Source organism: Falco biarmicus, chromosome Z (genome assembly GCF_023638135.1).
Source record: "Falco biarmicus isolate bFalBia1 chromosome Z, bFalBia1.pri, whole genome shotgun sequence".
Classification (NCBI taxonomy): domain Eukaryota; kingdom Metazoa; phylum Chordata; class Aves; order Falconiformes; family Falconidae; genus Falco; species Falco biarmicus.
In genome coordinates, this window is record NC_079311.1 from 41,108,726 (window position 1) to 41,123,180 (window position 14,455).

A 14,455-nucleotide genomic window follows, 5' to 3' on the forward strand; every position below is an offset into this window, starting at 1 on the left:
AGATCTGAGTTCAGTTGACTGGCACTATTAACAGAACTCTTAGAAGGCTGGGCAGGCTCTTCAGTAGCTTTGTACTACAGTTCCGTCCTGTAAAATGAGAATGCAGTTACATCCATTATCTTATCCCTTGTCTATTTGTTTAGACAATAAGCTGATCAGCCTAGGAATGATCACCTAATGTGCATATGTGCTGTTCATGGCAAGATTCAATGCTTCAGAGCCATGTCTGTAAAATACTAACATTAATGATAATTTGAAAATTAGCACTGTCAAAGATGTCTATATATCGTTTTCATTGCACAAGGCTCCAAGGCACTCTACAAACTAACACAAACCTACTTAATTCCTCAATCAAGAAGAAACCACTTTTAGAATAAGATGTTGCAGCAAATGAACAGTGCACATGAACATATGCAAATTTTTTTCTTTTTTTTTCTTTGTAAAAACGATTAAGTCTGCTATATCCAACTAAAAATACTTCAATAAGCATATCTGCTTCATCTGGATATACACATTCGTCACATCAGTCATTTTCAAAGTAAGCCACTCCAGCTAAATACGGAGGCATAGTTAGAGCATTCAAGTAGTAGTGCCTGATGAGTGATTCTGTCAGCTAGCCATAGCTTCCTGCAGATAAGATTTCCTTTGGGTTTTGTCCAGCATATACATTCTGGCTTAAAAAAAAATGCAGGAATCAAAACCACTGGGAAAAAATGTTTGCCAGTGATCTGCTTTGGGAGTTAGGTGCCTACCAGCTGTTTGTCTCAATCAACATCACCACATCCGTGACAATGTGAGTAACAAAGAAAGCAAATATGAAAGAGACATATACCTCTATAGCTGCATAGTTTGAAACTGCAGCATTACTTTCACACTGATTTAGTACTTAACTGACAGTTTATGAAGACATCCAGCATGGTTAGTAAGCCTCGGTTATTAACAGTACAAATAGAAGAGCTGTAACGCAAGCCTTCCTTTGTCTATCATGTAGTATTAAAACCATAGCTTTATTAGTACACTTATTTATTTTATTGAGTGCAATTAAATACAAAAAAATACTATCAGAAAACCCCAAAGAACAGGACTGACCTGCTCAAAAAAATCTGCAGTTGTAAAGAGCACAAACAGATGCAACTCTGATTTATCTGAGGCTGGCAAAACTCACCCTATATTACACAGACTTAAAAACACGAGTCTTTGCAGTGCTCACATGTTGGGCAGATGTGGAGAGAATCAGTTTACAGCAAAGACTATGGGTTTAAGCCTCGAGGAGAACAGAGCCACTGGGAGTTTTATCAGGCCTAGTGCACTGTGATATACAGACACATATGAGGCTTTTTTGTTGTTGTTTGGTTTAGGTTTGGGTTTTTTTTAATATAGTGAAGTTCCAAATTATAGATCAGGAAATAAGATGCCTCAGACAGGTGGGAAGTATTCTAGATTTTCTAAAGAAAGGCCAAGATAATGTAAGACTATAGCCAGTGAATGTTATATTTTAAAGGGCTTTGAAAACAGAGGATAATGATAGGTATTTGCTTGTCCTTCTTGCCGTTAGCCCTTCACATACAGAAATAATGTTTCTTAAGGGCAAGTTAGGAAATTCTAAAGGACCAGAAGGTAGTGCTAGGCCTGTCTGGTGTCCGCATTCAGCCTCTGTCCAGAAACAGGAGGATCCTGCCTTGCAGAACGGATTCCTACAGCTAACATGCCATTAATACTGAGTCAGTGCAGCAAGTGAAGTAGCCCTACAAACCAGGCATTTAATCACCCTCTGAGTACAGAAAACAGCAAAAAACAATGACTGCCACTTAAGAAGTAAAGTCCACATCTATCTTGGCACTGCTTATCACTGTGCATTACTAAAAAATCTCCTGTAACTAAAAACTAAAGGAATTAAGTACTGAAAGAGTGAGAATCTTAGATATAGTCTGCTGTATCCAATAGCAGAAAGCTAATGTTGTATTATTGTGATGTCATACTTACAGAAAAATTCCACACTGTTGTATGATGGCTTTCTAAATATTAATCCAATTCTCATGACCGAAGTCTCCCATAAGCCAAATTCTACACCTAGCTACAGTAGTTTGCCTTTGTTACCACAGCTGAGGGCAGAATTTGTCTTGATTCCCTACTAATAATTTTTTTCTTCCTTTTTTTTTTTCATTATTAAGTCCAGCCTCCATTACAAACTTCAGTATTTTAGAATGCTTAATATTTTTCAAGTAAGAAGCATTGAGTTTAACCATTAAAATTTTACTTGACTTTTTTTAATTGACTTTTACTGCACAAGTCTGGGAGGTTTTGTATACTATGAAGAATTTTGTTGCTCTCATCTTAAAATGCACTTCATTCCTAAAACAAATTTTGTGCAAAAAAATCACTCAACAGCAGATGATCTCTAAAAATATTCCGGTTTTATCCTTCCTCCCTTTGTTTTTACCTCAGGCTAGTATTTCTGTACTAACAACAGAATACATTCAAGAATGAAAAAACGTCTTTGTAGCAGATAAGAAATAAAGGCTTTCTGTATATCCAGATTTTCTATGATTCTTGGCATTGCTATTGATATTTGCACCCAAAGTAATTTTGGCAGTAGGTAAGTTCATATATGCTATATGTCTGATTGTAAAATGAATTACCACAGATCTAAAATTATGTTCATACACTCTGTGTGATGCAAGAAATACTTCTTTTTGCATTAGTTGGAAGTTTAAACATTTTGGCATGTTTCTAGGCAGAAAAAAATCATACGCTTATTCAAATAACATTTTGCATTGGGATTGGACTTCAGAGAAACACAAATAAAAAAAGGAAGGAAAACAGATTCCATTAACAAATCAATATATAATCATGCCATTAAATGAAACACTTTCCCATATTCCATTTAATATTCCTGATTATATTTGGGCTGGAAAGCCGTATCTAATGATACGAACAAAGTATCATCTTATGGTACATCACTGGAAAATGTAACACCACTGAGACTAAACTCATGATGCCACAAAACACATTAACTCAATGACATCTAGCTTCTCTGTCCCTCACACCCTAAGAACAGAAGTATTTCACTAAAAACCCCAATACATTTGACTTCTATGAATATCTTCTTTTTTCTCAAACTGCTCACTCAGATTTATGAAGACTTTGGGAATCCTACTCCCTAAAATTGCATTTTTCAGGTGAATACATTATTTTTAACAATTGTAATATGCAAAGTTCCACTACAAAAAAAAACTGTGTTTGTAGCACAGTCTGTAGTAGCACAGAACAAACCAACAGATAATCAGGTATAGATTCAAAGCTCTGCTAAGGACTAAATGTATCATCTTCAACCAGTTACAGTTACATGTAGGAGGATTTTGAAGGACATGTCAGGCAATTAACACTGGATTTCCACGAGTATTTTCCATCCTTCCCTGTTTGGCACATTGTATGACAGGGAGGGGATGGTACCAGACTAGCGCTTGAGAAAAAAATTCATCTTCTCCAGTTTCCCAGATCCACAACAAAGCTCTGGCCTCCTTGCTCTAAGGTGCCATGTGCTGAATGCAGCTGGGAGGAGAATCACAGATTAATTTGAGCCTGCAGCTGTGCCTGGCACTTCACATCACATAGTGAGCACAGGACCCCAGTGGTGCCCTAACATGCAAGCTAGAGGCACTGCTTGGGGATGGAGCATGGGATAGCAATAACATGGCAAGTCTCATATTTTTTGTGTATGTATGTATGTATGAGAATTTTCAGAGAAAGATACACACGCACACTTGAAAAAAACAAGCAGAAAAGTATTAAAGAAATCCTACTATTTCTGGATAGCAAGGCTGATACTTAAATTTCATTTCTACTTTATTCTTTGATTTTTCTAGCCTGGTTCTCACTTACTTCTGTTGCTCAGGGATGTCTTCCAACAACATACAAAGAAAATCCTGGAAAACAAACAAAGAACCAGCATTAGTATGATTATGAAGACAACAGCCTGAATTGCTAGTGAGCAGTTTAAAGACTGATGGTAACAGAATGATAATAAAGAAGTTTCTATCATAGAATAGTTTGGGTTGGAAGGGACCTTAATGATCATGTCGTTCCAAGCCCCCTGCCATGGACATGAGCCACTAGACCAGGTTGCCCAAAGCCCCATCCAGCCTGGCCTTGAACACTTCCAGGGATGGGGCAGCCACAGCTTCTCTGGGCAACCCGTGCCAGTGCCTCACCACCCTCACAGTGAACAATTTCCTCCTAATATCTAATCTAAACCCACCCTCTTCCAGTTTAAAGCCGTTACCCCCCTGCCCTGTCACTACAGGCCCTACTGAAAAGTCTGTCCCCATCTTTCTTATAAGCCCCCTGCAAGTATACTGTAAGGTCTGCCCAGAGCCTTCTCTTCTCCAGGCTGAGCAACGCCAACTCTCTCAGCCTGTCTCATAGGAGAGGTGCTCCAGCCTCTGATCATCTTCATGGCCCACTTCTTTCTGGACTTGTTGCAACAGGCCCATGTCCTTCTTATGTTGGGGACCCCAGACCTGAACGCAGTGCTCCAGGAGGGGTCTCACCAGTGCAGAGTAGAGGGGCAGAATCACCTCCCTCGACCTGCTGGCCACACTTCTTTTGATGCAGCCCAGGATACGGTTGGCTTTCTGGGCTGCAAGCGCGTGTTGCCAGCTCATGTTGAACTTTTCATCACCAGCATCCCCAGGGCCTTCTCCTCAGGGCTGCTCCCAATCCATTCTCTGCCCAGGCCATATTGGTTCTGGGGACTGGTGCAGCGCAGGTGCAGGACCTTGCACTTGGCCTTGTTCAACTTCATGAGGTTTGCATGGGCCCAGCTCCCCAGCCTGCCAAGGGTCCTCTGAATGGCACCGCTTCCCTCCAGCATGTTGACTGCACCACACAGCTTGGTGTTGTCGGCAAACTTGTTGAAGGTGCACTTGATCTCACTGTCCATGTTGCCAGCAAAGACGATGAATAGCACTGGCACCAGTACGAACCACTAAGGAACGTCACTTGTCACTGGTCTCTTCCTGACATTGAGCTGTTGACCACAACTCTTTGAGTGCGACCATCCAGACAATTCTTTATCCATTCAGTGGCCCTCCTGCCAAACCCATGTCTCTCCAGTTTAGAGACAAGGATGTCATGTGGGACAGTATCAAAAGCTTTGCACAAGCCCAGGTAGATAATGTCTGTCGCTCTTCCCTCATCTGTCAATGCTGCAACCCCATCACAGAAGGCCACCAAATTTGCCAGGCACAACTTGCCCTTTGTGAAGCCCATGCTGGCTGCCACCAATCACTTCCTTATTTTCTGCGTGCCTTCACAGAGTTTCCAGGAGGATCTGCCCCATGATCTTGCTAGGAGGTGAGACTCAATAGACTGTAGTTCCCTGGGTCTTCCTTATTTCTGTTTTTAAAAATTTTTACCTTCTTCCAGTCCATGGGGACTTCTCTCAACTACCACGGCTTCTCAAATATGATGGATAGGGGCTTAGCCACTTCATGTGCCCGTTCCCTCAGGACCCACAGATGCACCTCATCAGGTCCCATGGACTTGTGCACCTTCAGGTTCCTCAGATGGTCTCAAACATGATCTCCCCCTACAGTGGGCAGTCCTTTATTCTCCCAGACACTGCATTTGCCTTCTGAGACTTGGGCTGTGTGGCTGGAGCATTTGCTGGTGAAGACTGAGGTGAAGTCATTGAGTACCTCAGCATCCTCCATGTCCTGACAAAGGTGGTCTGCTGTATCCTTCTGGAAAGGGCCCATGTTTTCCCCAGTCTTCCTTTTAGCGCTGACATACCTATAAAAGAGTTTCTTGTTGCCCTTTATGTCCCTGGCCAGCTTATTCTATTAGTGCTTCGGCTTTCCTAACCTGGTCTGTGGCTGCTTGGACAGTTTCTCTGTATTCTTCCAGGCTACCTGTTCTTGCTTCCACACCCTGCAGGCTTCCTTATTTTGTCCAGGAGCTCCTTGTTCATCCATGCAGGTCTCCTGGTGTTTTTGCCTGACTTCCTCTTTGCTGAGACACATCGCTACTGAGCTTGGAGGTAGTGATCCTTGAATATTAACCAGCTTTCCTCCTCCCGGGCTCCATCCCATGGTACTCTACCAAGCAGCTCCCTGAAGAGGCCAAAGTCAGCTCTCCCGAAGTTCAGGTTAGTGGTCTTGCTGTGCATCCTCCTTGCTGCCCTAAGGATCTGGAACTCCACCATTTCATGGTCACCGCAGTCAAGGCTGCCCTTGAGCTTCATATTCCCCACCAGCCCCTCCTTGTTGGTGAGAACATAGGCCAGCATGGCACCTGTCCCTACTGGCTCCCCTGTCACTTGGAGAAGGAAGTTACCAGTCACACATTCCAAGAACCTCCTGGACTGCCTAGGCCCTGGTGTGTTGTTCCTCCAACAGATGTCAGGGTGGCTGAAGTCCCCCATGAGGACCAGGGCTTGTGAACATGAAGTGGCTCCTACCTGTCTATAGAGGGTCTCATCCACTTGGTCTTCCTACTCAGGTGGCCTGTAGCAGACCCCCACTATAATGTCACCTGTTCCTGTCCTCCCTTTAATCCTGACCCATAAGCTCTTGGTTGGCTACCCATCCATTCCCAGATGGAGCTCCACGCACTCCAGCTGGTTGCTGACATAGAGAGTGATACCCCCTCCTCTTTTCCCCTGCCTGTCCTTCCCAAAGAGCTTGTGTCCTTCCATCCCAAGACTCCAGTGATAAGAGTCATCCCACCATGTCTCTGTGATGCCAGTAAGACCATTCCCCTGCAGGTGTGTGCACATCTCTAACTCCTGTTTATTCCCCAAGCTACATGTGTTTGCACAGAGGCATTTAAGTTGGGCCCCCAATGAACCTGTCTCAACTGCCTGGAGTGCCTGGAATCCCCTTGTGCTGCTCTTCAGGTGCTCTGCTGCTGCCCTGTGATCCCTCTCCGGGCTCTGGGCATCTGTTGCTGGCACTGGTACCAAACTGGCTGGAGTGGGATGGACTGAGGTTTCCCTCCCACAGCACCTCTAGTTTAAAGCCCTCTTCACCAGCTTGGCAAGTGACCAAAGGTGCTTTTCCCCTTCTCTGTCGGGTGGACCCCATCACCCCCAGCAGACCAGGGTTCTCAGAGAGAGTCCCATGGTGTAAGTAGCCAAACCCCTGGCTGTGGCACCAGTCCCGCAATCAGCTGTTGATTTGCCAGGTTTGGCTGCTCCTCCCTTTGACTGGGAGCACTAAGGAAAAAACAGCCTGTGCTCCAGTCTTTTAATTTTGCTCCCATGGCTCTACAATTCTTCTTGAAGCTTCTCAGACTGCTCCTGGCTGTATCACTAGTGCCCACATGAAACAACAGCAGTGGATAATAGTCAGCGGACTGTACATGGTTAGGTAGTTTCTTGGTTACATCCCTGATATGAGCCCCTGGTAAGCAGCACACCTCTCTAGAGTGCATCAGGTCAGCAAACGGGTGCCTCTACCTCTCAGAAGAGAGTCACCGACCACTATCACCCCCTGCCTTTTCTTAGTTGTTACACAACAGGCAGATCAGGCTGCCTTTTGCAGCTCCAATATCTTTCCTGATGTGACAGATTTCTCCTTTTCAGCTGGCTGAGTGGCAAAGCAGTTCTGCAAGGGGACCTCAGGCTTTGGGGGAAGTCTCTTCCTCCTGCAGGTCCTTGATGTTACAGTCTTCCATTCTTCTGCATCATCGGCCCCCTCCCTTCTGTGTGTGGCCATGGGGGAGTTTTTCACTGCCTGGCTGTGGGCTGTGAGTCCACTGCAGACTGCACTTGGGACCAGCTGTCAACTCCTTCTCAGCCTCCCTGATGTTACGCAGCCTTCTCGCCACCTCCTGCAGCTCAGCCACCTGCTGCAGGAGGTCCTCCATCTGGGCACGGTTTTGCAGGCAGGTCTGCTGCCTGTCCCTGCCCCAGGAGAAAGGTGTGGGCACGTCCTGCAGCCCGAGGCCTGCACTGGAGCCTCTGCCTTCAGCAGCTCTGTCTGGGTGGAGGCATCAGCCACCACTGGGGTAGATGGTGCAGACCCCCCAGCTGAAGCTGCAGCCCTGGCTCTCGGATGAGTGCCCACTCCACTATGGTGATATACTGCTCAGTTATTTATACAACATACATTATGTTTGTCAGTTTTCCAACCCACTCAAGCAAGAAGTGTCAATATTGAAAGAAAATGGGCTTGAAAAGCCTGATGACTACTTTAACACAATCCCACATTCCTACTTTTATTTAATATAGAATACACACACACAAACTATAATTAAAATTGTTAAAGGCTGCAGATTCACATACTGAAAGGCTAAGAAATTAAGGGTGTTTGCACTCTCTCCATGTGCTTCTGTTATTAAGCTGTCTTTAATTACATAACCACGTAGTTAATTTTTTTCCCCTTAGTTCACATACCTGATTGGAAAATCACACCTACTCACTCTGTGACAAAATTCACAATGTTGCTGCCAACCACATCAACTAAGGAGTAAATTCTTGAAAGAAACTGTAGCTAGAATTTTTTTCATGGATTTACAGTGAAGGTGCAATGCCAACAGAATAGCATGACTATCATCTTCACTTAAAACAGTATGATAAGCCCTCTTTAGAAAGTAACACCTGCTATCACTCAAAGGTTTTCTGGCACCCCAGACTATACATGAACCAAGTTAATGACTATCACTTTGACACAGTGCACTCCTCAGAGCAATCTCATAAGAAGAGGATTTATTAATATGAATTATTAATTTATATGCTATTTCATAAAGCAATACATCCACTTATTAATACTAATCTTTGTGGAGACAAGTTTCATAGGCTAATGATACTCCTCATGGCAATACATAAATGCAGGCTGATTTCTGATTGCAACTACTTGCTCTCCAAAATCTTGAAGAATGTTTCCTAAAAGGCAGAAAACTGTTATTTAGGGACTCTGCCATAGCATTCAACAAAAGATGCTGTTTCTCTGTCTGATTATGGCATTGTTAGGGAATGAAAGAAAGAATGATTGCACGTTTGAAACTATTGGTAACACAGTTAAGCCTTCCTCCTTCAGACTACAAAGTGAGAGGAGATTCAGTCTATGTTGCAGTGGATACAAGATTTGCTTATGACAAAAGCTAAATTACCCAGGGCTGGGCTCAGTGTTGCTGTGGCAATAATGCCATCATTACCTATGCCAGGAGTTGTTCTGTCCTAACTACAGTGTATTGCTGACATGATGATGAAGTATGAAATTCCCTTACTTCATAGTACTACTTAACAGCTCTGTAGCATTACTCTGTACACAAACAGAATTACTCTGTACACAAACAGAGGACTACTGCTCCTTCCACTTGTGGAAGCTTTGCTGGAGGTACAAAGTAAGCTTATGTGGAAATTGAGAACATGAAAAGATTAGAGTCATTTTGAAAGCGTGTGACAAGTAATGCTGAAGTAGTCATCCTCAACATATTCACACTGTTAATGCTCCCTGATTGTATTACATCAAGTTTTTATAATCAATCCCAAAATATACTTGAAGAGAACTTTGGTATTAGAAGTGGGTTTATGTTCTGTATATTATACTAGGAAAAAGTTTCTTTTGTGATTAAAGCTGTCTTCATTTTTTCCAAATATCTTTAAAGAACAAGGCAGTAACCATCATTAGACACACTTTCTTAAAATTAGGATGAATCTATTATATCTTATTTTAACTGCTTCTACTTTGATGCTCCAAAACAGAGTAGGAAAACAAATTACCCCTTACAACATATTTGCATGGCTTTTAACATTTGCCTATTATCAAGTCTGCATGACACATAGCATTATAGGTCTGACTTCTCAGTTGCTTATAATTTTGCCAAACTTTAACCATCTGGACTGAAATTTTTTCCTCAGGCTATTTTTTTTTTCTTTTTCTCCCCAGATGTAAAGGTCCAGAAGTGTCCCAGAGAAAAGTTACAGGATAACGTGGGGGTTTTTAAGCTTTGATGCATTTATTTAAGAGGTTCTAGTGACCTTACACTTCGGAGCAAAGACTTGTGGATGACCAGGGTAGTCATAAATAAACGCCAAGTCAGATCATAAAACAAATTAGAGTTTGCTTTTCATTTTTGTTGCAAGTAATTTAATGAAGCCAGAAAGAAAATACAAGTTAGAAATCACATGCCAGCACAGTACTACATTATTAACAAACTGGTTGATATTCATATGATAAAATAATCTCACTTCTCTACATACTCCTGTTGTTCTTCCCTGGCTAGAAACCCAGAGGCTAGAAAACAACTTTTCCCTATATAAAGAAACTGTTATTCTGCAGTTTGTGAAATTTACTGACATTCTGCCAGACTGAAAAAGCCTTTGAAAAATGCGTTCATACATGTTTGGTAAGGATTTGCTAGACTCTCATAATTAAAACTCCCTGAAGACTCTTGTCTGCTCTCACCACAGTCCACACTGAAGCCAACAATTTTAATCACAACTGCAGCTTTGGGCTGCTGCTGAGCAGATCAAATCTGGATACAGACTGTGAATTGAGATAAAGAAAAATTTTTCTTTACACTGTTGATGCAAGTAGCATGTTTGAATCAAAGGCAAAGAAGAGTGAGGACCCAATGACTGAGAAGTATGTCGAAATAAATAATTTTGAGAACCCTAGAAATGAAGCAGTAACTAAACAGATCTGGGTTTAGAACACCTTTTATTTCACAACTAAAGATGCCATATTATTACTCCAATTCTTGTCTTGAGAAATAGCCAGCATGTTTCTACTCTTGAACTGTCTGTTCTGGGGCACGAGACAGGTACCTCTCTCTGATCACACATCTTGATATAAACAAAGAACAGTGAACATTAAAAAACAAATCATATCATCTATCAGAAAGGTCCAAGCCATTTTCAGATATATAGGTCACTCCCCTGACAGAAGACAATTCTATGTGTAAACTTACTGCTTCTTTTAAGATCCTTATATTTAAGAGAAATAATACCAAAAGATACTTGGGAATATTTATTCAACTATACTGTTTAACATTAAAATGTGTGACACATTAACTGACTTTTTAATCGCTCAGCTGTATTATAGATGATTACAAAACATCTAGCTTCCTCTTAAGGCTTCACTACTCTCCACTTCCTTCTCCAGTTCCATTTCCAGCCCTACTTCATTCTGATCTCTCTGTCTCTCTGTCCTTTAAAACACACAATTTATTTTGCATAATTGTGAAAAAAGTACATCACAAAAAAAGAAATAGAAAGTTTTCTCACAAAAAAAGACCTTGCCTTATACCACGTTAATGACCTCTACTAACCTAGTCTTATTTATACTTCAAGCACAATATTTCATACATTGCTTCTTTCAAGATATTTGTACTGAAACAGAGGTATGGCCTAAAGCTAGTCAGACTTTTTTATATACAAACACAATGATCTTTCAAAATGTGTAATGTAATTAACTGATCCATAAATTAATCAATTGTCACATAAGCATTTTAAGCACAGTTAATCTCAGGTTAAAGTGTCTGACCCTGTGAAGCAGCCTTTTTTATTGCCTTACACTGTTAAAACTTAAAGGGTTGAACAGAAAGAAAAGCACACTGCATGGTAAATAAAGTGCCTATGAACAGTGAACAGAGAACAAAATACCAAGCAGCTGCTTCATGGGAGCAACACCTATTCTACATAAATGAGACAAAGGTCTCCAGGAAAAATGTAATAAAAGGACTGTGATCATATAGTAATTAAAGGTTGTCTCATAATGCATGCATATAAGGAAAGTGAATGAAGGCTGCATGGCGCATGGCTAACAAAAAAATAGGAGTATGTTCATTTACGCAAGAATTGGAACAGGAAACTAACTCATTCTGAGTGAGACCGGCCCATCTATTTCTGTTTTGCAAGCATATGAGAATGTAGAAAGCAAAGACCCCGTCCTAGAGGCTGCCGTGGATGGGACAGTGTCAGAATCCACACTACGCCCCACTATGAGCCTGAGCAAACAAGTCAGTAAGCAGGGAACTGCGGGGGCCAAACTGCAGAGACAAACTTCTAGTTAAACCTTAATCTAAAGAACAGATTCCAGAAGTTGAAACACCAAAACACATGTACACTGCATGCTTAGACTTCCAATTCTAGTTACGAATTCTACAATTTAACGGGTAGTCAAATGGCAATTTGTGTGTGCAGATCAGAGTTTTGTACAATTATGATAATGGTGTGTGTCCATACAAATTTGTGTGCAGGAACATGTTGATATAGGTGCATACACAGTGGGCTTGGATCCATACATCTGCCTTTAAAACTTTTAAGAATAACATAAATTATTATTTTTTCGAAGTGCTGCCTCCTGGACTGTCATTTTACTGTACCAAATTATAAGTCTATCAGATGGGTGAACACTATAGACCTTGGGTTATTATTACAGCAGACAGAATTACATGAAAATCAAGGTCTGTAAACAAATCAATTCCCAAGGTGTTCTTATTTCAGTATCAAAATGAACAGCCTTAAATGTGTTAGGAATATAGGCAACTTGCACTCCTTCCTATTTATTTATAGTCAGTAACACTCCATTCATTATGTAAAAAGTTCATTCAAAGCAGTTAGTAAGTAAATTCTCTCAGAAAAAATGGAAGATTTTTTTTTTAAATCCTTCTCAAAGATTCCAGACTTGCTTTACTTGTCTGTTGCTAACTTGACTAAAATAAACAAAAACTACTATTAAAAACATACTGAGCAGGCAATCAAAATGAAGGGAAAAGGCAAACTGATTAATGTTTCACATCTGAAGTCATTTCCTTGCACCTGCAGTTCCCATCTAGGAAAAATACTACAAACACCACTGAAAACAAGACTAGTATTCAGAACATGGGCAATTATTTTCAGTTTTTACTTTCCCTCATCCCCACAATTCCTTAAATCTGGGAACATGTACGATTATTTTGGACAAGGTGAAAGTACAACACTATGATATTTAAACTTACCATTTGCACCTCTATTTATTTGAAATCTTTTATTCATTTAAACACTGACAGCACGTTTGTTCAAGAAGGAACTTGAATAATAAACTTTGTACTAACTTAACTTCATTGCTTTTGCATTTGCAATTCCTGCTGTGATTGCTTCTCTAGCTATACCAGACACCAACATAAATACAATGTTTAAGATTTCTTAGAAACAAAGTAAATACATTTACAATTGGATATAGCCCTGTCCACTTTGCGTCTTCAAATGAAGGAAAGTAGCTTTTTTTTCTAAGCACACAGCTATGGCCATACTGCACATATGCAAACAAAAAGGAGCCTAAGAAACCTGAAATAAAAGCATCTCTTACTCTTGCTTGAATAATTAAGCACACTCAACAATTTTTTATCCAATAATGGTTGTTTCTAGGTGCAGAAACAACATACAGTATTTCAACTTATGAGACTGGGGTTAGGTAAGCTATAAATTGATGCTTAATAGGAGAGTGCTAGACAAAGGGGGAAGTCTCTAGTAGACGGATACTTAATTGCAATGCAGTCTAGCTATCATGGCTAATAGTATAATGTGCTAAGACATTTTACAGTGTTTAAACAGTCTGCTGATGCAATTCATCTCACATCAACCAGGAGCAACAAACTAACTTTTTCTCACCAAAATGCAAGCACCTTTCTTACCACCAGATTAAAACACTGGGATGCTTCTTGTCCTTTCATGATTTCTGTAATTCTCAAAAAGTTTCCAGCTGTGTAATAGTGAAGTGCCGTATTTATGATTTTGGACATCGTAATGTAGACGAGATTCATATAGTCAGTGGCATTTTCCACATTAAGCCAAACATAAGTGTTCAGGGTCTCGGCAACGTGGTACAGGAAACAGCTGCAGCAGTGGGAACGTTAACTCCCTTAACACCCCAAATGTTCCTCCACAGGACAGAGCTGCTGCAGTAGAGCTACTATGCTTAACTTCTGGGTGATCTGACATATGAAAGAATCTACAGGTGTTTCACCTGTCTGTAAGACACATGGGCATCCATCTCACCTCATAAGAGTGAGATTCAAAACAGCAAGCACATGAGCGAAGAATCACTGTGGCTGGGAAAAACAGCAAAGTGTTAGACCCCCACCCCCTCAAAATCAGAGCCCCTTACTCTATGTTGCAAGGAGATGTTTATCACCATCCTGAATCTCCTCAAAGATTTCAACCATAATTCAATAAAATACAGACTTCAGCAAGGAAACTGGTTCCAGAAATTCAGTTACGCTCCTTCTCCTCTCTCTTCCCCTCCCCTCACTTTGAACACAGTGCTCTTCCAGCAATGCCAAATATTGTTCATGTTGTGCCTTTTGCTCCAGGCCTGTTTTTAACCAAGATGAGTTCAGTGATCTGGCTCACAGACACCCCCATGAATGGTTTTTTTCACAGCATTTCTGAAGCAACAAGGTGCAGTGCCATGATGCAAGCTGGATTCATCACCAATGACAGGATCTTCTAACTTTGGGTTCAGAG

The 14,455-nt window shown here is 41.2% G+C and overlaps 1 protein-coding gene across 10 annotated transcripts in view; it reads right to left on the minus strand.

Moving 5' to 3' along the window:
* AOPEP (aminopeptidase O (putative)) overlaps nt 1-14,455 on the minus strand; it is a 205,405-nt gene that overhangs the window by 98,850 nt on the left and 92,100 nt on the right. For all 10 annotated transcript variants that reach the window (XR_008819389.1, XM_056324322.1, XM_056324321.1 and 7 more), the window contains one exon: nt 3,883-3,926. Coding sequence is in view for 9 of the 10 variants with exons in the window: in XM_056324322.1 (XP_056180297.1) it covers nt 3,883-3,926 (44 nt within the window). In the remaining variant the exon portion in view is untranslated. The remainder of the gene's footprint in view (nt 1-3,882; nt 3,927-14,455) is intronic.